This window comes from Cibotium barometz, unplaced genomic scaffold (assembly GCF_041138505.1).
Source record: "Cibotium barometz isolate CiBa-2024 unplaced genomic scaffold, ASM4113850v1 ctg368, whole genome shotgun sequence".
NCBI classification, from domain to species: domain Eukaryota; kingdom Viridiplantae; phylum Streptophyta; class Polypodiopsida; order Cyatheales; family Cibotiaceae; genus Cibotium; species Cibotium barometz.
In genome coordinates this window covers 691,453-718,306 of record NW_028229435.1, presented here as the reverse complement: position 1 = coordinate 718,306, position 26,854 = coordinate 691,453, and the positions used below count along the sequence as shown (strand labels likewise).

Below are 26,854 nucleotides of genomic sequence, written 5' to 3'. Positions count from 1 at the left end.
ACCTTGTCCACCACCTGCATCTAAGAGACCCAGATAACAAAAGAAAGCAGGAGGGAGACCTAATGGGAGGGTACAAGACATGTGATTTCAAGAACTGTCACAACCAAGTTACAGCCCAGAAAATTGTGGCTAAGCTAGGCTACTGCAATGGAAAGCTGACCATATTCAAATGCAAAGGTCTCGTGTTTTTTTGTTTAAGCAAAGAGTCAGAGAGATGCTAGATAGCCTATAGGAAGGCACAACTTCAAAAAAAACGTCTTTGTCTCACCTCCTCTTTGTTGCCCCATCCATCATAAACCACTAGATAACCGAGAGGAGTGAGAGCTTCAATAGTAGCATTATACCTGAAAGAAAAATAAGCAGTAAGATCATCTGCAAGCATATAATACCAACTTTTCACACACCCTGCCTAGAAATACCATTTCACACACCCTGCCTAGAAATACCAGACATGTCAAAGAACAAATTTGCAGGGGTCAAGAGAGTTCTCAGCAACTTATCCCTACCTTAAAAGCAAACATACACAAAAAAATGGCAGCCACAAAGCATGAAAATCCAAGGGTTTATTTTCTCTCACGTTGCACCAAAAAAGAATTTTATATATAAACATTGTAAACAATCTTAATATCACACAAAGCATGCGCAATATTTTGTGGTTTGATGGCTCCGAAATGCACACATGAAAAGTACTAACTATGACTGTAAACCCTAACAAAGCAGATGAAGCCCACGTTCAAGAAAGGTGGATGATTTTTAAAAAACATTGGCTAAATCTGCTATTTCTTGTTTGGCGGGGAAGGGGAGGGAGGGATTGGGGGGTAACTTAAACATTCCATTGTATTAACAGCTGAATCATTGAATTTAGGCACTTGCAAATCAATGAAGTAAAGCAGCAGCAGTTGCCTTCCTTTCATTCATGCTTGAAAAGGAATATTTGACATTACCATTCACCATCCCCACTCCATACTGCTTGAATCTTGGTACCAACTGCAAGCCTGTTGGAAAAATCTTCATGATCCATCTGTTTCCAAACAAATACAATGTTTTATTCAATATGCATCATCATCAAATTAAGAAACAATCATTACCTCAAGAGATGCTTACTTCTTCCACATGAGAGTGTGTATCCAAACCATTGTGTTGATAACTGCGTGAGTCCAGCCCGCGCTTCGAACTTGTTGTCTCCCCATGTTCTGCTGGTAGCAGATCTTGCGTGAGCTCAATCACCTTCACCCACACCAGAATCAGCCAACATTTTAACATCATCATGCCTTCTAGCTAGAAAAAACTCCATAGCACATGACACCAACTAAATACTTATTTAGTTTTGCATATATGCAAATAGGTGGTAATGCCATTTCGTCCTTAGCCTGGCGACACCATTCAATGCTTAGCCAAACTCCGAAACCGTGGGCGGAGAACTCGGTAATGAGCTTGTGAGCGTGACTGGCCTCAGGGATAAGCGGGGTCACAGCATGCATGCTGGCACTAAAGTGGTTGGAGAACCCACCTCACCTTGCAATGTAAGTCCGATAAAGGTCCTGTCACGGATGCAGCGGTATCGTGCTGCCCTGCTTGAACAACATTGGTGACTCCTTAGGACACTGAACTGGGCTAGATTTTGATGTATGTGATGTGAGTTGAGATGAGGTGCCTTTTTATGTGCACCTTTAAGTTAAACCAAAGACAAAGTATTACAATGTACCTTTGCTCACCCACTATCCTTCACAGGGGTTCTTTTGGATTCTATTCACCTGTCCCAAAACCCTAATTGACCTTTTTTCATCAGTTATAACTAATTGATTATCATATCATTAATTCATCCTATTTTATCTTTACTCTATGCTCTACCGTTTCTCCCTCATCATTCTTACCTCTAGCAAACCCCTCCGCACTTCCTCGTATTCGGCGTTGCCCGGCTCAGCAGCTAGAAGCCCTTCCACCTGGAAATTTTTGTGTAATTAAAAACCCTCATTAGATAAATCACTGTGATTAACGCTAATCTGGAACATGGCTTGAACAGTTATGAGTTAAAGGGGGTCTACACCGAAAAACCCTTGTGATTAGTGCGAAAGGGTAACTCTCAGAAAAAAGCCTGGTAAAACAGAAGAATTGAACCCTAATAGAAAACAGAAAATCCCTGAATAAATCCCCCCCACCAACACACGCACACGCACACGCACACGCACAAAAAATATATAACCCTAACATGGCCATGGAAATTTTGAAATTCTGAAAGGGGATGCACTTGCACTTACATGGTGGAGTTGTTCCCGGTAATTGACGAGACTGGATTTCAGTTCTTCGATGGAAATCTCTTCTTCCGTGTCAGCCATGGGCAAGATGGAAATTTTGTTGCTGTTGTCGTTGGTGCTATTGTGTTTCTCCTTCTTCTAAGTTAGCCTTTCGAGATCCTATTTTACTTCTCATCATCATTCATCACATATAAGTGTAGTACCCATGTTGTATATCCGTGTGATTCTTGCCCCCTATGGTGCCCACTTTGGGAGATGCCCAACTAGCAAGTCTAGAGGTCATTGCAATGACAAAAGTGTTTCTATGTTCGAGTCTTAGAACGAGCTTGCTCGTTTCTGACCTCGGCTCGAAAAACAAAAACAAAAAGTCATTGCAACGTCTATATGGATTGCACTAAAGGGCCCTCAAACTATGGTGGTGGCTACACAACTCATCTTCTCACTGACTCCTGGTTGCATCACACAAGGCTTCCATAGGCCACCTCTACCAAATTCTCTAACCCCTACAAGCTCGACAAAGCTAATAAGAGCTTAGACCATAGAGATCATTGATTATTTCTAGATCAAAATTGGTGAGGAGGTGCAATGGCATCGTTTCTTTGTTGAGGATATTAGCCATGGGGGAGCCTTGCTATGGGAGAGTCTAGTCGTAACTACCCACAAGGGTTTTAAGGGGTTCTGTGACACTTATTCTCTTACATACATATATATGTTTGGTCAACACCAGGTCGCACAATTTGCTAATATTACTATGGTGGAGATTGGCCTTTGGTATATATGTCACAATCTTGTTGACAAAATGTTAAAAATCATCTTTGCAAAGCCAATTTGTCACATGTGCATACAATGAACCCCTATTCCATACTTTACAAGGTGGTGCTCGACTCATCCAAGGATTCCATTGGCTTCGGCTTCAAGCAAATGGATGTTCATGAACATGTGGAATCTTGTGCAGAATAGCATTACACATTCAATGGGGCAATCCTTCCCTGTGAAGTACCCATTGTAGTCCTTGGCGGTGCTCTTTATGGTTTCAATTGCTTGCCATCTTAACACCGACATGCAAATCATCTTTGTGAGTAGTTAGTGTAGTAGATATTTACCTCATGAACGCCAGCAGGCTAATTGCAGGATAAAATAACCTCATAAAATCACAAGAATATGAACCAATCAATAAGATCTACGAGGATAGTGTTCACCCTAATTAAGGAAGATTTAAAACACTATTATGTAGTAAAGTACAAATTATACATTAATACAATGCATGCTACATTTCTTAGAGTTAATTTAAAAAGTTAATAATTTTCAATGAATGTCTTTTTTACTAAGGAAAAATTTAGATGCTCACTCACTACAAAGAGGTTGTGCCCTATCAATGTTTATTTTTAAAGGGATTTGGAATATTTTTCCTCATAGCCCCCACCATTGAGATATCGGTATGACCATCAGTATTGCCGTCAATATATGGGGAAAAAAAGTGAATGTTATTTTTCACATCAATTTTTTGAGCAAACTGCATGAACAATTGATGTACATAAACTTCATGATTTTTCTCATCCTTCTACACTATTGGAGTGAAGACAAAGGTAGCAACACACACACACACACACACACACACAAAGATGCAGCAAGCAAGGAGAGATTACAGAGAAGCACAACACTCAAAGTAAATTGATGAGAATAAGTAAAGTATAACTGAAGTGATATAATAAGGTCATGTACACACATATAAGAGTGTGTACATATGCTCGAGGGAAAAAACCGCCTAAAGAGGGAAAAAGGCCTATGTTCAACACATCATTACCATATAAATAGCTACAAATTTCCCCTTGTAGTGATGGTGTGAACATATACAGGAATCATGTGGCTGCTTAATGCCCAAATAGAAATAAGCCCAAAGCTTTGCAACAAGCTTTAAACTTTTCTCATAAGAGATCCTTTGTAAACATATCTGCCACATTGTCATGTGTAGAGACATAAGCCAGTCTATCTCTCCTAGAATTAGCCTCTCCTTGACATAATGATAATGCATCTCAATGTCGTTGCAAAAGCTGTCCTATACGTAGCTTCAAAGGCATCTAAGCTATACACACTTCATAATTGTTGCAAAAGTTACCCTGTACTCAGCTTCACAACTCGGAGTGGCCATCGTTTTTGAGCCATGATATACACGAATCACCAAGATGAAAGTAAAAGCCACTAGTGGACACTCATATGTCATAACATCCAGCCCAATCGGAGTTATTGAAAGCATGTAGTTAAATAACACCCCCCTTAGCACAGAATACCCCAAGGGACTGGGAGCCCTTTGAGTATAAAAATACTTGCTTTGTCCATACACATGCCACAATCATTGTAAAACTACCTTGTACTTAGCTTCACATCTTGAAGTGGTCACCGTTGGTTAAGCCATGATATACATGAATCACAAAGATGAAAGCAAAAGCCATTAGTGGACACTTGCATGTGACAACATCTAGCCCAATCGGAGTCACTGAAAGCATGCAAGTGAATATCAGCTCCCTTAGCATAGAATAGCGCAAGGGATTGAGTGCCATGTAAGTATTGAAATACTCGCTTTGGCAACCTGCCAATGCTTACTTCCGGGACTGTGCATAAACTTTCTTAACTAGGAGACTCAATGGAGGTGGGGGAGTGTTATCCAACACCAAGATTTTCTCAACTAGGAGACCCAATGGAGATGGGGAAGTGCTATCCAACATTGACACAAGATCTTGAAATACTTTTTTGAAGAATAATATAAAACTCACAAATACACAAAGACTAAACCATAGAGTTGGAATTAAATTGACAAGATGAGTATAAACTGAAATAAAAACAAGAAAATAGAGTGTGCATCACCTTGTACATAGTATTGGGTCCAATCTCCCCTCCCCCAAGAAGTGTTGGCATCCTCCCACTTCTTGGGTATTTATGCAAAAATAGCCCACATGCTAAAAATAGTTGCACGGTTATGCATGGGCTTGCCTTTTTACAAAAATACGAGTTGCTTTCAACACAAGCTTAGATAAATTATTCCTATCTAAACCACCAAAGAAAAAATACATAAAGAACCCCAAGGGCCAATTCACGTGTAACAAAATCAATAGGTCCACGCCCATGTATAACAAAAGTGGGTGACCAACAATAATACAAAATATCTTGTAGTAAATACTACGGCCAAAGTATCAACAATGAGAACCGTCCTCGTAATTGCTCATGCCAAATCATTGCCATTATGTCCCAGAGCCATATCGGCTTATGAGCACAAGGCTCATCAATCTCACCAACCTACCACCAATTAACCATAGAAGGACGGGCAAACACATCGTAACATCCCTCTTGCCTGGGATAGCAACTATCCTCAGTTGTGTCATATCAATTGGCTCGTGTTTGGAAGTAAGATGGTTGAGATAGGCACGGAAAAAACCAGTGGGAAATACTTGATCAACAAATAATGCATATATGCAATGAACTAATCAGATGAGCATATGTGAAACGAGTCTAAGTGTCCCATACCACAATGGCGCATTCCACCTACATACAGAAGATGGTAAAAGATAGAAGACATAAATGTGTCTGGTGTAAGTACATGAAATGAATATGATATCACATACCACCAGATTAACTCCACATATCACTCCTTTAGAATAGAAGTTTGAGACAGAGTGGCTAGTTCCCTCTAAAACTTAAATTCTGACGTAAATTTGTTCTTGAATTGTGGGGCGTTGTGGTGAATCTGCCATAACTGAAACTAAAGAAATAATAAATATTGGTGATGAGAAGAATGGTAGAGAATGCATATCTTATTGTTATAATGTTGAAAATATCTATCAAAAACAATTTTAACACGTGAAACTTTATACTTTCTATGCATACGAAATATAAAGTTCTTTAATACAATTCATAAGAAAATTGACATGTTAAAAAAAATATCAACTAATTATTGATATCAAAGTTGGAGAAACTTACCTTGAGTTGAAAAGTCATTTGTTATTAAAGAAAAAAAAATGGATAAAAACAATAAGTATAACAAGTTCAATAATAACTTTATAATCCTCTAATAATGCGGATGTGATCAAGTACAATTATTTTCTCAGGTGGCAACTTAGTTTTAAGGAAATGAAGTTGAGTAATTAATTCCTCATCAGATATTGATGGGTCATCCTCTATGATATCTCCTCAAATGATGTTTATTTGTTCCATGATATGACAAAAATGGATGTTCGGAGTGAAACCCCTGGTGCTGCCAATGGGTATCATGATGAAACATTCTTTATGGTCACGAGTCCAAATCTTTGACCATTCATCATCATGTTAATTATTGAAGATCCGCAGTAATTGTTAAAAAAGATCACCACTCCATTCATATAAATATGCTAGACGGCTACACTTTTCCATGAGTCGTAGGAGTTCCAAAGGTGGATAAGGTGATGGTCAAGTCATAATGCTATAGAAACAAAACTTTTGGCAGTGAGAACTTCTCAATACTAGAGAATCCATGAGAATCTACGCTTTTGGTTAAAAAAAATCTCCACACAAGGTCTTATAGTCGACAAGGATCTCATGTGAACACACATTTGTATAAGCCAAGAGAATAAGCAGGGATCAAATCCTTAATTGCATGAGTTATGATGTGCTTAAAGCTTAACTAATTTGGCTTGATTTGGTTAAAATTTAAGGGCTGACAAGGATCTCATGTGAACTCACATTTGTATAAGCCAAGAGAATATCCAAGGATCAAATCCTTAATTGCATGAGTTATGATGTGCTTAAAGCTTAACTAATTTGGCTTGATTTGCTTAAAATTTAAGGGTGGTTGAATCACCCAAAGAGGACAAGAAATAAAGAAAAGATAAAACCTTGAAACCGTCTTGCCAATTTTTAAAACTTAGAACAAGACTTGGTTTTAACCTTTTAATCTAAAACCTCCTAAATCAAAAGCTCTCCACGGCTAATCATGCTCTAAGCTTTAAAGTAAAACTGTATTCTGTTTTCTTTTTCTTCTCCCTTTTTGCAAGGTGTGAAGGTGAGGGTAGGTATTTGAAGCTTGTAAAAGTTTTTAAGCTTATGATGAGGATTGAAAAGCTTATATTGTAAGCTTTATGATATAAAGCTTTAATATATCCAAGGTTTAGACTTAGCTACTTTAGAGAATGAATTATATAGCTATATTATAGCTTTAATATTTAAGCTTTTACAAAATTAACAAAAAAACAAGGCTTAAACTAAATCTTTGGCTTAAAGAAAACTGAAGTTTAACTAAAACTTGAAGAAAGTTTAAATTAAGGCTTTTTGGAAGCTTTTAATTAAAAGTTTTCTTGTAGAATCCATAAGAGAGAGAATGAGGCTTATATATATATATATATATGTGTGTGTGTGTGTGTGTGTGTGTGTGTGTGTGTATATATATACACACACACATATATATATATATACATATATACATGTATACATGTATACATATATATACATATATACATATATATACATATATACATACATACATATATATATATATATATACACACACACACACACACATATACATATACATATACATATACATACACACACACACACACACACACACACACACACACACACATATATATACATATACATATACATATATATATATATACACATATACATATACATATATATATATACATATACATATATATACATATATATATACACATATACATATATACATATATATATATACATATACATATATATACATACATACATACATACATATATATATATATGTGTGTGTGTGTGTGTGTGTGTGTGTGTGTGAACTAAGCCTTAACTAAGCTTAGTATAAGGCTTTTAAACCAAGCCTCTTCTCACGGCAGTTTTTAAAAAAATCCAACCTTGTCGCGCTAATCAAATAGGTATGCTTTTCTATTTTTATTTTAAATAATATATAAATTAAAGCTAAACTTACCTAAAGGTTAATATATTTAAGCTTTTCAACTAACTAGTGGGCAACCTGTGCTTCGCACGTCTTTTGAGACTCCAAATTCAAATTCTACCCAAACCTCCTCAAACCTCTTCCTCCCCTTCCGGAACCTCCAAATTCTTGCCACATGGCAGCTTTGTGAAACTCTTCCTTAAGATAATATAGAGAAGCTTCTCCACCCCAGCAAAACAGTGCATAGGTAAAAAATAAAAAAAAGGCTTTTCATTGCCTGGAAAAGCATCCACCCATTGCGACTGCCTGCCAAGAGAGAAGGGAAAAAAATTAGCTTGCGCCCGAATCGCCGCCGTCACTTGCTAGGGAGAAGGTGGAGAGAAGAAAATAAAATCCCAATTCTTGAATTTTGCCTTTGATTAAATATTTTAATCCACTATTTTTTCTCCTGCAATAGCTCTTTTCCCTTAATTAATTTATGGCCAATTTTCCACCATTGGTTATGGGTTTTATGAGATTTGTACCTCCACCCTATAAAATGGGTCATTTTTCAAGCAATGAATCATCTCATGCACTTTGCACATCTCAAGTCTCTCTATGAGTCCAAGCTAAGCTATCTTGGAACCTAATTGATTTGAGTCCATTACACATACACATCATCCTGTGTATAATTAGACACCATCCACCTTAGGTCATTTTAATCATGTGTAATTAGTAGGTGATTAGTGTGGGATTAGCATCATTGCCATGGAGAGCTTGGGTCTCCCAAAATCTCAACATGGTATCAGAGCCTCCCCATAGCTAATGGAGAGCTTGGGTCTCCCAAAATCTCAACATGGTATCAAAGCCTCCCCATAGCATCATTAGCATCATTGCCATGGAGAGCTTGGGTCTCCCAAAATCTCAACATGGTATCAGAGCCTCCCCATAGCTTTCCTATCTATCTTCCCTCTTCTCATTAGTCTTCCCACAGCTCAATTAGAACTAATCATATCACTAATCACATTTTATCCATTTCTCCTGCTTGTGCCCCAAATTTGACATGCTCTATTCTCTCAATCCTTTGCACCATTGCCTAAACCCTCTTATCCACACATCCCTTAACCTATTGCTAAGCTACACATCCAAGGGTTTGGCCAATTTTATCCTCTACCTCCTGATTTTCGTGTTGCAAACCGATGGGCTACTATCCATATTTTTTGATTCATTCTTTCTCTCTACTCACAATTGGGCTAATTCCTCTTAGGTTAAGTTTAGCAATGTTATGAGCTACCTACAACCGAAATCTCATGCCATTTGGTCCATCGGGTGAGTTGGAGCAAGAAAAAAACCATATGCCAACAAGGAGGATGTAGTTGCTAAAAACTGCCTGAAATTTGGACTTTAGTAAAGTGCACCCCAGTAGCATCTGAGAGATGATTTTGGAAATCCCAACGGTGAAAGTGTAGATCATGAGGTAACAAACAACTTTCATTTTATATGAAGTCGATCCATTGGTTGGATCTTCATAGATCTTCTCTGCAATGTAGGCATGTCAAAACTGTCCAGTTTTTTTGTTGAGGTTTTTAACATTTTCAAGTTTTTGTGCAAAGCTTGCATTAACCTTGAATTGACACCAAAAGCACTCATATTGCATCGGGGCTTCTCTCAAGAGCTATGGAATCAAAAATCAAAAGTGGGAAGTGAAAATTTCTTATTTGTATTGCACCAACTCTTTGCATTAATCTTGCTTGTATTGCTGCACATGCTCAACTTGTAATCAAGAGGTAGACACTGCTGAGTAGTACTCAGTAAGACACCTCAAACATGGAACAAGAGATTAATAAATTCAATGGTGATGGGTTTTATACATGAAGACAATATACATGGCAAATGAAGACAATGTACATGCTTATGCGGAATGGTCTTTGGGAGCTCATTGACATTGAAGAAGACGCAACCTCTACATCAACGAATCCTCAAAACAATCACAAGGCCTTGGGTATAACCGCTCAAAATCTTGGTGATGGAGTGGTTCATCACATTGCAGGCATCAACAAAGAAGCAAAGGTGGCATGGGAGGAGCTAAACAAGATCTTCGGCATCGAATGAAAGCACTCCAAAATCAACTTGCTCATTAAATTTTACAAGCTCGACAAAGCAAACAATGAAAGCATGGCCTCACACATCAACAAATTCAAGGCAGTAAAACAATAACTCCATGCAATTAAGAAGAAAATTGATGAAGATGAAGCTATTACTGTATTCCTTAATACTGTGGATAAAGAGCCATATGACACCATTGTTTCAACACTTCAAAATGTGGATAAAACTCTATCAAAAAAGTAGAGTCTTCTTTGTTAGAGTATGAAGCAAAACACAAGCCACCCACTTCAGGAGAGACTGCACTCTTTACCAAAGAAGGAAGATTCTTGAACAACAAAGCAACTACCTCAGGCACAAAGTTACCAAGGTGTTTTCATTGTGGAAAACTTGGTCATGTTATCAATGAGTGTCGTAACATGGACAAGCCTAAACTTGCATGTGATCATTATGGTAAAATTGGCCACATAGAAGAAAACTGCTATGGGAAAAAGAATCAAGCCAACTTCACCAAAGCCATAGATGTTTCAGAAACATTCTTTTAAAGAAAAAGGAAAACATGTATGCTTCACCCCTTCTCTCTACAAAAAGTGCTTAAGAGTTTGTAAACCAGCCTTTGAGACCGATGATGTACTCATGCTGAGAAATGGCCAAAGTAGCTTGTCACCTCTGCCTGTGATTTGCCATGTCGGGGGTTAGTTTTAAAGTAGCACATTTGTATCTTGGGTCAAAGCAACCCTAGCACATAGAGGGAGTTAGGAAGAGTGAAAGCTTATTCGTAGTAGCCCAAAGATTTGGCACCAAGGGGAGGTGTTGAGAATTGTGGTGCCAAAGTGCACTAGACAAGAGTTATGGAGTGAGAAATGCCATATGGAAAGTAGACATTTATCCCATATGCAAGGGAAGTCCCATGAGATTTGTACCTCCACCCTATAAAAGGGGTCATTTTTCAAGCAATGAATCATCTCATGCACTTTGCACATCTCAAGTTTCTCTATGAGTCCAAGAAGCTAATCTATCTTGGAACCTAATTGATTTGAGTCCATTGCACATACACATCATCCTGTGTATAATTAGACACCATCCACCTTAGGCCATTTTAATCATGTGTAATTAGTAGTAGGTGATTAGTGTGTGGGATTAGCATCATTGCCATGGAGAGCTTGGGTCTCCCAAAATCTCAACACACGATTTCATGTTCTATTTCACTCCATGATGGGGGTTCTTTTCACCTTTCCCTCACGGTACTACTTCTCTATCGATCAACTGAGGAGTATTTAGCCTTGCAAGGTGGTCCTTTTGATTCACACAGGATTTTGTGTGCCCCATGCTACCGCAGGTAACCATAAGCCCTGACTGACATTAATTTCTGGGGATAGATGTTGAAACCATATAAAGCTTTACTGTGAGCAGATTGGATCCATTGAGCAAATATAAGTTCAATAAAAATCTGCTTCTCTGGAGTTCCAAAGGCTAGCAGTACATCCTTATGGACGTAGAGCCCTAGAGTGTGGAACCCTAGGAATAAACTAGCTCAACTTTCCCATGCCCATTGGTAGCCATAATCCTTGTATATATGTGACCTTTGTGGAAATGAATCACTTGGTAACCATAGACCCCGTATATATGTGACCTTTGTGGAAATGAAGGGGGATGCCTTAGTCAACTTGTCCATAACCATATAAATGAAGTGGGGTGCCTTAGCCAACTTGTCCACAACCACATAAATGCTATCTCATTATCCCCCCAATATCTCCTCATTTGAGGAAGCACGGTAGTAAAATCCATGGTAATAGGCAATGGTTGAAGTGAACCATTCGGCTTGTGAAGTGGGATCCCTGTTGAGTTGACAAGGTATACATTTGGACAAAAAGGCATGCACATCTTTCCACATGCCATTCCAATGAAAGCTCTTCCTCACTTTGTTAGGTCTTTAAAATCTCCTCACATAAAGTCAACTTCATATGGGTAATGATGCCATTTCTTGATTTCATGCTAAATGGCCATCATCTCTTGATCATACACATGTGTAGCCTCTTCCTTCTTATTCAACTTGTGACTCTTATAAGCCCATGATCTTGATACAAAATAGTCCCCATTCGTCTTCCACAATCGTTGAATCGTTTGGTGAATGGCTTAGAGAAGTCCATACATACTAAGATAGGGGCAATTTTGAGCTCTTCAAAACCCTTAATGATAATGGAATCCCAAAAGAAAGCCTCCTTCGTGAACTTGTTGGGGTGCTGCCCACCACACTTGTGCATACCTCCCAGTGAATCTCCTAAGTTGAGTGATATTTTTACGTTTTGGCGAATTTCTCACACATTCAACTTTCTTGGGATCCACCCTTATGTAATCTTTGATCACAATATTTGCAAGTGATCATCCAAATTCTTGAATATATTGTCAAAAAATACAAGCACTGACTTGAACAAATATGGTTGTAGCATTTTCTTCATCAACACTTGAAATGTGGGTGCACAAACTCAAATGGCATCACCAAGAAGTGGAAGAGTCCCCTCTTGGTCTTGCAAGCAATTTTGTACTCATCACTATCTCTCATGCGAATTTGATGATACCCCAATCTTAAGTCTATCTTTGTGAACACAATTGCACCTTTGAGCTCATCAAGTAAATCATCAATGTGAGGTATATGAGGATACCTATTCTTGATTGTGATTTTGTTGAGATCCCATCCCTATGGTCAATGCACATTCTAAAAGACCCATCCTTCTTCACCAAGAGAATGTGGGAAGTGAATGGCAATCGACTTGGTTCAACCCATTCAATATCTATGAGCTCCTTGACTTGCCTTGCTACCTCATCTATTTCCACCTTGGAAAGATGGTATGGAGGCTTATTGACTGGTTTTGCATTTGGTTCAAGCTCCACCCCATGATCCACATCTCTTCTTGGGAGGTAAATCATTTAGGTATATTGATACATCTTGATACTCTTCATGCAGTTTCTTCATACCTTCATGTGATTCACTAGTTTGCCTCTCATTTTTAGCGTTAACACAAAGCTCTAATGTATACAAGTAGCCCTCTTTCTCAATCTCCTTTGCTCTTATACAAAACTAACATGGATGAGGTATGGATAAGTGCGAAAATATCACTGAGGCATCCATCAAGCATCTTTTATAGGATGGTTCTTGAAGGGGGGAAAAATACTTAGTGTTGTATGTGTTTCTATGCATGTGGTAGTTTGTTAATGATGATTAAAGATTATGTAATCCTCTTGATAAAAAATTATAGGTGAATTTGCATAGGTAGGATACGAAGGAAGTTATCCTCATAATGGTTTCTACAAACTAATGCTTAAAACATTATGAATGTGCTAGTATGATTGAAGATCTAATCGATACTCAAGGTCATTAATCTTTTTAGTGACCATATTGAGATATCTCTTGTCAATTCTAAAGAGAAAATAATCACCTTCTTTAAAAGATATGGATTTACGTTTCTTGCTTATTTAGCATATGCTTCTTGAGATTTATGTCTGGCTTGCCATATTTGTTAAAATATATTTTCAAAATACTTGTTAAAATATGGTTTCAAAATCTCAAGTAAACTCATCAACGACCTTTACTTTATGAGAAAGGCAAGAGGTGGGAATGGGTAAAGCCTTACCATAAGTAATGTCAAATGTTGCATGGCCCATAGCTAAATGAGGTGTATTGTTATAACCAAACTATAGAAGGTGAATGTATTTATTCCAAACATAGGCTCTTAGTAAGTATAAAATCATACTATTACTTATTTGTCCCAAAGCCTAGGTTGGGATGAAACATAGGCTTTAAGTAAGTGCAAAATCATACTACTAGTAACTTTTGTTTTTCCATTAGACTCTGGATGAAATGAAATCCTAAAATCTATCTCAGTGCCTAAGTTCTCAAAGAGTGTAATCCAAAATGATTGTAAAACTTAGAATTACAATTAATCACAAATGACTTGGGTAACCTACGATGTACAAAGATTTTCTTGATAAACAAATGTGTGGCTTGTTGAGATGTCAATGTCTTTTTACATGAAATAAAAAATAGGCTTATTTTTTAAAGTGGTCCACTATAGTCCAAATCATGTCATAATGGCTTGCAATAGTAAGGAAACATGTAATGGAGTCCATTGATATATGCTCCCATGGTTTACTGGAAATGGGTAATGACATCAATAGGTTCATTGGAAATGGGTAATGACATCAATAGGTTCATTGGAAATGGGTAATGACATCAATAAGCCTTGAGTCTTGCCTTTGTAGCTCTTGATCTTTTAGTCATACCAAGTCATACACTTAGCAATAAATCTAGCTACATCCATTTTCATCGTATGGGAACCCATAAGATATTGTTTCCAAATCTTAAGTGCATGTACTATTAGTCAACTCTTTTTCATATGCTCTATTGATCAGTGTTGATAAATAATTTGGAACCCACAAGATATTGTTTGGAAATCTTGAGAGCATGTACTACAGTAGTCAACTCTTTATCATATGTACTATAGTTGTACTCACTTACATTAGTCACAACTATAAAGATGGTGTAGAAAATTCACAAAGTTACAACATGAGGAAATGATAAGAGATTTTTTCAAACCTTGAAACTATTTATCATGTTTAGCAATCCAATTAAAGTGTTTAGACTTCTTTAGGAGATTTATTAATGGATGTGTAATGTATGTATAGGACTTGACAAACTTCTTATAATAGCTACATAATCCTAAGAATGATCATAAATAACGTATATAGCTACATAACCCAAAGAATGACCATAAATCATGTATATCATGAGGTCTAGGTCGAGTGACAATGGACTCGATCTTCTTTGGAACACTTGAATGCCCTCGATTGAGATTACATGGACCAAGTACTCAAACTACTCTTCTTAGGGTTGAGATAAAGTTGGTTTTGTTTCAAAAGAGAGAATACTAGCTCCATATATTTCTTATAATCTTCAATATTTTTACTAAATACTAGTATGCTATCAAAGAATACGACCATAAAATCTTGATGTTTGAGGAGTACGCTACTCATCATATGATATAAAAGTCTCAATAGTATTGGTAAGTTTAAAGGATAATTCCAAAAACTCATGACTGTCTTAGCCATTCTTACTTGATGATATCTAGACTGAGATTAATTTTTTTAAATACCCTAGCACTTTTTAATTTATCCAATGAGTCATCAACTCTAGGGATGGGGTACCTTTTCTTTACTATAATCTTGTTTAAAGCTCTATAGTCTATACATATATGGTAAGTGCTGTTCTTTTTCTTAACCAAAAGTATGGGAGCACCATAAGAGTTGCTAGGTTAATCAAACCCCTCCCTAAGACTTTGGCACTAGATTTCCTTTTTTTCTAGCATATTCACTCTATAAGGTGCTTTGCAAGGTGGTGTATTACCTAGGAGAACCTTAATCTTATGGTCTTTGAGACTGTGGTAATATAGGAGGTAATTCATCTAAGAAATAATCTATGAACTTAGATAGGAATGCTTGTTATTGTGAGGGACTAGTAGCAATAGTTTCCATGAATGTAACCTTGTTAAACAAAACCATTTAAATTTTCTTCCTTTTACTAACAAAAATCCCTCTTAGCATGGGGGTGGCTAAGCAAAGGGCTAAGATTGGCTACGTGCTCCTTTTATTTGACCCCTAGACATAAACCCTTACCCTCTTTGCTAAGCCACACAGTATGTGTATCATCATAGTTAGTTTAAGGGAATATTAATGTCTTCAAGGCATACCTAGTATGATATCTACCCCTTGCAAAGGTGCTACTAGGAAATCCCTTTTCTCCTCATAAGATTTGATGGATGGACCAATATCTTTCACTACCTTGGTGCATTATACTTTGTGATAGTGAAAGTAGCTTTAAGCTTATAATGTGAGGGAACAGACTCTAGGCTAAGCAGTCTCATAGTTCTTTCAAAAATGAAGTCATGTGTGCTACCACCATCACATCTTTACCATTAATACTTCCTTTCATTCTCATCAAAAGACAATGAGATTTACTCATACCTTCATAGAGGGAATACTCATGATTATTGTTATCCTCTTACTTTAATGAGCCATCCTCCTCCTTGTCCTTGATTATGTGCATCTTTGCCACATTGCTCTTCTTGTTCTCTAAACAATATGTTATAATATAGCCTTCTTTGTTGCACCTGTAACATTAGATGAAACGAGCCTTCAAATCCCCTTTGTCAGGCTTGCTACTATAAGTGCCAACCCTTTTGGTATTACTGTGTCATTGTTGTTACCCTTGGGTTTGTCTAATTTCTTTAGAAATAATTTAGATTTCTAGGGTTTTGTTACTTGATGTTCGAACTTCTTTGCCTCCTTTGGAAATCCATTTTTCCTCTCATAATTAAATTATTATAGCTAAAGAAATGAACGAGCTAAGGAAATGTGGATGAAACATATTTGCTTTAGTTCTAGTAGTGGGTCTAAGTCTTACTAAAAATTCCCTCTTTTGATCCTTCTCATGGACCTTGTCTATGGCTTGTAGAAGGATGTCTGCAAGAATCTATAACAAAGGTGGACACATAATCTTTCTCTAATTGGTGTAAGATGTCCCATTGTTGCCTAGTCCTAGCCTTGTGGTGGAATAAGATTCTTTTTTATCAACTTCTTATACAAGTTTTTCAAATTTGGGGTTTATGACACCATTGCAACATGTTTGGGTAATATTTTACCTTAGGAGAAAGCATTTGAACCTTTTGGGATATTTTGTCAAAAAACACATAAATTCTTCATATAATTAGAAATGGATTTACCCATGAGTAAATATATTTAGAAAAGAAGATTTTTTATTCAAAAAATGAGTTGTTTTTCAATGAACAAAAAAATAAAAAGATAAAAAAAAGCATCACATTTAGCTTTTCTTCCACATTTATTATTATATTAGTATATAAACAAGAGAAGTATGATGGCACAATAAAAGAACAAGAAAAAATGTAACAATAGAGATGTTTAAATGGAACAAATAAAGTCAAAGTTACATTGTTCCAAATCATTACTCATCTTCCTCACTATCTACACCATCATTATCACTCACATCAATTCCATTATCGAATGAAGTGGAAGATGCATCCTCTTCACTATTATCAATGATAGCATTATCTAAGTTTGCATGGAGCCCATATGTGGACAAACTTTGTGTCCTATTCCTTGTGCACCTACTGAGCTCACCTTTGTCACTTGACTCATTTTTTAGGCATCCTGCTTTTGTGAGAGTAAAGTCATGCACTAGAATATCCACCTCTTTAAGATTCAATGTAGTAGTGCAACAAGATGACTTGGTTCTCTTCCTTTTACCTTTGGACTTTGCTCTAGTTTGCATCTCCAATGTGTACTTGCCTTTATAAGTGCATTTTCATGAGCTGTTTGGACCAATGAACTATAAGGGAAGAAATATTATCACCAAATTCATCCTTTTTAATGCCCACAACTTTAACAATCTAGAATGGATGTGTCCAAGTTCATCGTTCTCTACTAATGTAGTAATAAGTGTGCCCACCTTGATGTCTTAAATGTCTCCACTCCACATTTCTTGGAGTTGTTAAGTCCTTGATTTAGATCTTCTAGATCCTAGTACATCTCCCAAGTTTGTGAAAGGTGTAACAAAAGGGCTCTACGAGATCCTAACTTGATTGATATTTATTCTTGTTCTTGAAAGAATTTCTTCCACCATGTCAGATCTTGATTTCCTATATTTTTTTGATATTTCCAATATATTTTTTCCTTTCTTCAATGCATTTTTCATAATCAATATCTCTGCTCTCTGTTTTGCATCTTTAGTCTCCTTCATGTAATCAATTGGTTCCATCTTGGTAGCATTCATCATTGTTTCAGGCACAAATCATAGAAACTTTAGACCTTTGGAAGGTAGCAATTATTCTGAGGAAGAGAATTGTTACCATATCAAGTGCACTTTGCTGCCATCTCTTTTCCTCTTTATTAGAAAGGCATATTGAAAATTTAAATCATTGAGTTTATGGATACAGTTTACCTTATTATCATTTGAACCATATGTAAAGAACTTAAAATCATAAGTTTCTCTAAGATGCATCATGTCAAGCTTTGGTGTGTAAGCACTCTCCACTATGGAGATCATTATAGGTAGTGTAAATGCATCATAGCTAGCAAGCCTTCTTATAAACGTACTTTGGTCAATATGATCATGAGTGAGTCCTAGAAGAAGAAAATTTACTTTGATCTTTTTGAACACTCCTAAGTGCACCAACATATTTAAATACCACAATATAGTTCGGTTTTTGTTCTCTCTTGTTGTATTGTTTAGTTGAAGATAAAGCACCAAAGGAAAAGGCCTTTCCCAAGATGTCAATACACTATTTAGCATTGTAATTGTAAGCTTAGGATCATTATGAATATTTGGATACATGAAGAATACTTTGGGATGAGCACGGCCATTGTACATAAAGCATCCAACTAAATGTATTTGCATAAGAATATCCTCACCAACATCCTTTGGCAATCGGGGAAAATGTGGCAAGCAAGATTTTTTTGATCCATCCCATCAATTACTAGGCCAATGTACTTTGTTGGACATGTGAAGCATTTTTTTTTTGTGGTGCATTTCTTTATGTCTCTCATTAGTGCGCTCTTTCCCTAAGGCTACCTTAACCATTTCAAGCTTTGCTATATCCTTGGCATTTCTTCTACTTTTTAAGTTTACACAAATGCTGCATATGCCCATTCTCACCTTCCTAGGAATAGATACATTACTGGCCCATATCTTCCTCCATAGCCTCATGAAGTGTGAGTTTCTATTATCCATTTACTATATCCTCTTTGTAAAGTGAAAATACCTCAGCTTGTGTAAAAATATTTATAAGGTGAAGCCACACTATGGTGGCATAACCTCACAATGTAATCTAAAATAGCCTTCCATCGAATATATAGCTTATTTGTTGATTGGTCCAATTGCAATGCTTGGTTTCATAAGTCATCATTCTTTCTCATCCTATATTTGATCCTTTCTAATCGACTATTCCCCAAGCTCAATCCTACTTTAAAAGCCTTCCTGCAAACAACTATATTATGTAGACTATATTCAAACTTTCCTTGTAAGCAAGGAATTAACATACTATAAAGAAAATCATCCTACTTATTAGCCTTCAATGTGGAGTATAATATATGTTAGTATCCACTCAATGCCTGCCTCTGAGCATGTATCTCTCACATCTATGTTTGGTGCACATTTGTAAAGGCGCACTCGGTTTACAAGGGAAAAAAAATTAATGGTAGTTTGAAAAAGTATAAGGAATTGCTCGTTCTCCATTTAATGGTTTCATACAGGTTAAAGATTTTAACTTTCAAGAGACTTTTGCTCCTATAGCCATGTTAACCCCATAATCCATGTCATTCTTGCATTGGCAGAGCACAAGGGGGGTGGCCTATTCCCCAAATGGATGTAAAATTAGATTTCCTCATTTAGGAACCTCAAGGAGGATTTATATGTGGAATAGCCACCATGATTACTTATTTTTTAAGTATTATTCTCTTATGCAGCCCTTCAGATGTAAATTTGTAAGTCTTTTATGAGTAGGAAAAGTAATTGTTCTCTATGTAGATAACCTCATCTTGACAAGGGATCACTAGAAAAAGATCTCACAAACACATCAGATGCTTATACAACGTTTGAGATGCATTATCATTTGGGGATTGAAGTCTGTCAAAAGCTAGATAACATTTTTTATCTCTCAATAAAAATATGCAGTATGTAGATGAGATACTCAAGGAAGTTGTCGGTACCCTAACGGGATTGATCTAAACAAGGAAAAAAATAGGGGCTATTTATAGTCCAATGGCTATTTTTCAAGGGTCTTCAAAATCATTTGGCTATTTTACGAAAATCGTTTGTCAAAAGATTCGCCCAAATTTTCCCAAATTTTGGGGGTTTTGGAGAAATATTCGCCAAAAATACACTAGAAACTACCATTTTGTGTTTAAAAAATCAAAAGATTCACCCCAAATTCTATACTTATAGGTTTATGGGGAAGATATATTCGCCAACCCATCTACACTTAAACATTCTTTAAGGTGCCTTATTTTTTACCTTGGATCTAAAGCTATCTCTATCAAGGACACTTTAGACCTTATGGATGAGACAATATATAGGAAATTGCCTAGTAGTCTTATTTTATGACCATACATAAGTTTTACTATTGATATTATGAGGATGTTCTCCAACAAGCCCAAAAGAATTATTAGAAAAGTAGGTATGCAAGTGTTATGATACAACCAAGGTTCTCAAGAGTATAGTATCACCTATGCTATAGGGGAAAGACCCTTAGTGGTTTTCATGACTCTCGGATTGAGCAAATGATTTGAACACTAGAAAATTAGTAACAAGGTATTGTCTTTCTCATGGTTTGGGATGTATTCCTTGGATCAATAAGAAATATAGCCCACTATTATATGCTCATATCAATAGGAGGTTGAGTACATAGTTATGCTTTGTATTATGTGGGGCATTGTGGCTTAGGAGTGTGGCTAAGGAGGAGGATATGGGATGGTCTTGAAGTATTAATTAAAGTATTAATTAAAGTGTAGGGAAGGTTATATGGTTTGAGACATGCAGTAGATTTTGGAAAGAAACCCTATAACAATAAAACTCTCTTCTTGATCAACCTCCTCCCTTTATAAGAGGACAATGAGGAGGAAGAGAAGGGGGAGGACTAGGACGAGGAGGAAAAGGAAGAACAATGGGAACACAACAAAACCATTCCTTCAAGATGAAAAAATTAACACCTTTGGGCCAAGCTTCTAGGGGCTAAGCTTATACTACTCATTTGTGGTGGAAGCTTTCAAGGACTAAGCTGCCACCATTTGTAGGGACTAAGCTTCCACCACTCATTTGTGGTGATGGATTTCTAGAGAAGAGGATTATACATTGTGATCCTTCAAAGGTCTTACATGAGAGATGCAAGATTCATACACATTTGGGAAACCAATCACATTTACATATGCAAGGGTGACCAATCCTTGAAGTATTAATTATAACTTTAATGAAAGTGTAGGGAAATTTATATGGTTTGAGACATGTAGTAGATTTAAAGAAAACCTATAACAATAGAACTCTCTTCTTGATCACCCTCCTCCCTTTATAATAAGAAGACAATGAGGAGGAAGAGAAGGGGGAGGACTAGGAGGAGGAGGAAAAGGAAGAACAATGGGAACACAACAAAGCCATTCCTTCAAGATGAAAAAAATAAGACTTTTGGACCAAGCTTCCAGGGCTAAGCTTCTACTACTCATTTGTGGTGAAAGCTTTCATGAACTCTACCACCATTTCCAAGGACTAAGCTTCCACCACTCATTTGTGGTGATGGATTTCTAAAGAAGAGGATTATACACTCTGATCTTTCAAAGGTCTTACATGAGAGATGCAAGACTCAGACATATTTGGGAAAACAATCACATTTACTTATACAAGGGTGACCAATTCTTGAAGATAGACTTGAAAATAGAGAGGATTCACTAAATTGGTCAAGGAATTCTTGAAAATGAGTCCATAAGACCATCTAGACCACTTTGATCATAGCTTTTATCAATGTTACAACAAGTTATTGTGGGGATAGTAAATATGATAACTTATTGGAATATGAGCCGGACTATGAGCCTCTCTTGAACAAGCTTAGAACAAGTTTTACAAGACTGGAAGAGATAAAGATAACATCCTTGTTCTTTATGATTAGTGTAGCATCCCTTTTGGGAGCTAACATCAACTTCAAACTGGGGATAGTTAGCTAAACTATCATGAGTTGCTCTTGAAGCTTGACAGTGACTTTGAGGACGTCATGTCTTGGTAGCAACAACAATGGATACTTTCCCATATAAGTGTAGAACAAGGTTTACAAGACTGGAAGGGATGAAGATAACATCCTTGTTCTTCATGATTAGTGTAGCATCCCTTTTGGGAGAGAAAATTGAATTCGAACTGGGGATAGTTAGTGGCTAGTCTAGTTCTTTGCTTACTCGTATCTCACTGGTGGTAGAGTTATAGCATCTATAACCTTTCTACTCTCCAAAGCATAACCAATGAAGATGTATTTCTCTACCTTTGGATCCAACTGAATTCTCACTTCATCAAGAATATGCACATATGTAATAAATCCAAACACTTTTAAGTGAGACACATTAGGTTTAATGCTTGTAAACTTATGTTCATGCATCATGCCATGTGAACAATTACAATGGGAGACCTGTTCATAATGTTAACAACAATGTCTACTACTTTAGCCCAAAAATAAATCTACATATTCTTTTCACATCAAGTCATAAGCAACTTCTACAATATGTCTATTTTACCTTTCTATAGCACCATTCTATTGTTGTGGAGTGTACCTACATGCGAATTATCAAGTGATAGGGGTAGCTTTCTCCATGAGGTGTATAGTTGTGTCCTTTTCTATGCCCTTTTGATGGGCAATTTATTGACAATCCATTTCACAAGAAGTGGGCCACTCACCAAATATAATAAGGCTTGTTGATGGTCTAGATAAAGAAAACAAATCTAGTACCTCCCCTGAAACCTACTAATCCTGTGAAAAAGGTAGGTGCTACTCCTTCTAACAGAAGCGCCCCTGACAACACCATATTCACACGATCACTATCACCTAAAACCCCCGTACCCCTATAGCCCCTTAGCAGTAGGATAGGGCTCTTGGGACTCACGAGAGCATTTTTTTCTTCCATGGGATTGGGGGAGCCTCTAATTTATGTGGTACGAATCGGCAGCTAACGTTGCTGCGCTATGTAAAAGACATTAAGAATGGCAACCGGAATACAAAGGGTCAATGGAATAGAATGTATTTTTTCCTCTCCTTGTGCCTTTGGTTGTCCATGGTTAAAATGTAATAGATAGAGCGAAGGAGGGTAAAGTATTCTAAGTGAAACTCTAGGAACGCAAACGCCAAAAGGTAGGGTCGATGAAGAAGCTCTACCGCTGCTACTAGAGCAGCTGCAGGTTGTTATATAAGAAGGTGCCGTCTGCGTTGTTGCAGGGTCCTGCATCCGCAGTACTGTCTGTATGGACTTACTCGGATCAACCCCACGCCCTCCTGATTCTGAAAGTTCTCTGCAAGGCAATGCTGCGCCTCCCATGCCCTCATTAAACCCACTTACAGTTGCAGATCATGAGGCGCCGCCGCAGCCCGCCGTCCCCGCTACTACCAGCAGGAGGAGGTGTGGCGAAAAGAGGACGCCGCTTTCTTTTGATGATTACATTCTCTCTCTCAACATGGACGAGCTGGGATCTGCAGGCTCTGATCAACAGCATAAACCTTCCATCCCCTCAAACCCATTCGCACTGGACGATGATCAGGACGTGCCGCCGGCGACAATTCCCTGCACATATCCACTCATACTTGATCAGATGCCTCCGAGCGCGAATATTATCAGTAGTGGGAATGGCTTCGATTCGATTGTATCCGGCCATGATAATTCATGCGCGCAGACCACGAATAATCTAAGGTCGGCTGGGCGGAATACTAAAACTAGTCGCCCAGCTTCTGTGCAGTCGCAAATGTGGTTGAAGATTGTGAAGATTATGAGACAGGATATACTCAAGGCCAGAGACATGCATTTAGCCATGGCGCCCAGTCCAAACAAAAGAATCACATTATCCTCTGATTCTGTAAGTGCCGATGATCAGCTGCACAGTGCTGGACCATATTGCAGCGTTTGCCTTCCAGAGCTGGAAAGAAAATTAGCCAAGGCTGCGACGCCTTGCGGCCACTTCCTATGCTGGCAATGCATGTGCAAATGGAACGATGCCATCTCTAAATCTAAAGGTGCATTAAAGAAGAAGGTTCAATGCCCATGCTGCAACAAGACGGTGGTCAAGCAAGAAGTCACCATGCTTGGTGAAAAACCAGAGGATAATTCAAGCAATCCCTCCAGTGCAATGTTGAAGACAGATGCAAGAAAGCAGTTTATCCATGGGGCTGCAGCTCTGCCTGTTGTGTCTTCGAAGCTGCAGTTCAGACGCCCTATAAGTCATGTAAATAAGGTTGGCCACGGAGCGTTACAGCAGCAATCCAGTGCTCAGAGCAGAAGCCCTAATATGATCAGCTCAAGCCATGCAGACGATCATAATTACTGCGCCGCAGTTGGCATCGACATCGGCGTTCATGACGGTCTCACGAACCCTAGTCCAGATCAAGTCTCTCAAACGCAGGATCGAATCGCCCTTACCGACCCTAGTACTGTTCAAGAAATGTTCAGCGCTTCTCTGCAAGGATTGAAATCGACTGACACTCTCGTGGTTCGCGCCGACACAAACCCTAACTATCACTCAGAATTCCATAGCTACAATCAATTCCCATCAATGCTTGACTTAATTACAGAGGAACAATCAGATCCTCAAGGTTCTATTGATCTCTGTCACACCCACCAGCAACCAGCTCCTACACTGCAAGCTAATCTCCAGTCCTGGACTGCTAATTACCCCGTTGACAATAATCAGGCGCCGGCTACTAATCGTAAAAGCGAGGAGGAACACTCTACTGCCGTGATGAATGCATCCTCCATGAGAGAGTACTGCATTGAGAAGCTGCTTGAGATTCCAACTGACGATGAAATATTCACCGACTCTGAGTTGGCGGAGTTGAGAGAAATGCAAGAGAGGCTCAAGCTTGAGCTGTTTGAAACTCAAAATTCCCTCGATGATTCGGAGGATTCTTTCTCGCTATCTGATTTCATAGACAGCTTCACTACGTACTCAGAAGGCAGCTCTTATCCAGATGATCAGCTATCGGCAATCATCTTGCCAGCCTCAGGAAATGCAACCAATATTACCGGCATGAATTTATCAGCTTCGGAGCACTATCAAATTTCAAGTAATCAATCAACGACCAGCTCTTCTGCTGCCTCAGAATCCACTAATCATACATCAAGCAACCATAATTATGCCTCCAGGTATGATTAATGGCCTCATTGAACCAATAATAGCACCAACGTAGAATCATTTGCTCTTATAAAGCGCTTTCCATATCGCTTGGTTTGCAACTTACATGTCGCATGGTCCTACAGCTAATTTTTTGCCTATTCTCGTGCAGAGATTAGAGCTCTTGGTTCTCTGAATCATCCTGAATTTCGAGAAGCTAATTATTAGTAGGTGCAGGCTCAATGCCTGTTATAATTAACCAACAGTAGCAAAAAATACTAAATAAAGGTAGATATTTTTTTCTTCCAGGCACATGAATAGTGAGTTGGAATCTCCTAAGTTTTTTTTTTTGGCATGGATGTCTTAGTATTTCTAAAGGTAAAAGCTTTCCCAAAAAAACGAGGCCTCAACTTTGAAGTCGAAGAATGTGGTCCAAGAGAGTCAACTTTCAGCTTGTATCAAAAGAATCAAAGGCTTAGAAGATGGTTTCAAAGTAATGGAAAAAAAGATTGTATTGTAACACAGATTTTCATATTGCTACGGTAAGGTTATTTTTCATTTGGAAACTAGGGTGGTCATGTGCAATAGGAGTTCCACACATGAATAGATCATGTGCAGAGACAAATATCATAAAATTTTATGACCTAAGAAGATGGCAATTGGAAACCCATTGTTAGAGACATGCAATTGGTACTTCAATGGGTAATTCAATTGGAAACCCATTGTTAGAGACATGCAAACGATTCTCATTTTGTTGTGAAAGTCAATGAACAATGGAAAAATTTGTTCCTCTCAGTAAAGAGTGTAAGATAGGGATGTCCACTATATTATTCTTCGCTTTTTCTTGACTTAGCAACTGATGCTTTGCCATGGGATGTGAATTGGAAATGCCTTCCTTCGGACCACATGACATTATATACCTGAAATGCCTTCCTTCAGACCACATGGCAGTGTATATCTAATACTACCATCAACACCAAATGAAATATATTTATGATAATAAATAACCATATCATGAGATTTTTCTTGAATAAAAAAAGAGAAAGTATAGACACACTTACATGAGCCTTGCATCCTCTAACGTACTCCCATTCTTCTTTTGTCACCATCTCTCCATGTTCTTTAGCCTTTCCCATTTCTTCATAAAGCCAATCAATGGTACAATCTTTTAGAAGTGATGCAAGCTCTGGAGGAAATGGCAAACCTCTCACACCCATCCTAAATGTTCTTCTCTCCTCATATCAGTTTCTAGAACCTCACCTCTTCATACCTTGCCACCCACCTCTTCATACTTCACTATTGAGAATACAAAATGTATTCATCTTCTTCAACATTGATGTGTCCATTCTCCTTTCTCTTCCTTTACCTTGTGGTATGTGGGATGTCATGCGCTCATCATCCTCATTACTTCTCATTGTGGGATCCACTTGAGAGAGATTATACTCTAAAATGTGGGCACTTGCTTCTTGCACTAACCAACCCTCTTCCATGCTTCCTTCTAGATTTGATCTTTGCCTAACAAAATCCTTCAAGGTCTTCATGAAATGCTCAAGGAAGAACATCATGTGCCCATCATCCTTATGGTACGTGGGACACCATGCGCTCATCATCCTCATAACTTTGCATTGTGGGATCCACTTGAGAGATTATACTTTGAAATGTGGGCACCTGCTTCTT

The 26,854-nt window shown here is 37.8% G+C and overlaps 2 protein-coding genes across 2 annotated transcripts in view; one reads left to right on the top strand and one right to left on the bottom strand.

Annotated features, from left to right (window-relative positions):
* LOC147602616 (uncharacterized) overlaps window positions 1-2,441 on the bottom strand; it is a 32,316-nt gene extending 29,875 nt beyond the window's left edge. Inside the window, exons 1-5 of the mRNA XM_086797818.1 lie at window positions 2,259-2,441; window positions 1,875-1,943; window positions 1,105-1,227; window positions 945-1,021; window positions 269-344 (exon numbers count right to left, since the gene is read on the bottom strand). Of these exons, the coding sequence (XP_086653944.1) occupies window positions 269-344; window positions 945-1,021; window positions 1,105-1,227; window positions 1,875-1,943; window positions 2,259-2,336 (423 nt within the window). The 5' untranslated portion in view covers window positions 2,337-2,441. The remainder of the gene's footprint in view (window positions 1-268; window positions 345-944; window positions 1,022-1,104; window positions 1,228-1,874; window positions 1,944-2,258) is intronic.
* Window positions 2,442-23,787: 21,346 nt separating this feature from the next.
* LOC147602615 (uncharacterized) lies at window positions 23,788-25,576 on the top strand. Its single transcript, XM_086797820.1, has 2 exons — window positions 23,788-25,209; window positions 25,350-25,576. The coding sequence occupies exons 1-2, from the start codon at window positions 23,816-23,818 to the stop codon at window positions 25,354-25,356; spliced, it is 1,401 nt and encodes a 466-aa protein (XP_086653946.1). The 5' UTR covers window positions 23,788-23,815; the 3' UTR covers window positions 25,357-25,576.
* Window positions 25,577-26,854: the final 1,278 nt, after the last annotated feature.

What these genes read in the sequence shown, in the direction of transcription:
- LOC147602615 (XM_086797820.1), top strand. Translation starts at nt 23,816, where the DNA reads ATGTGGTTGAAGATTGTGAAGATTATGAGACAGGATATACTCAAGGCC.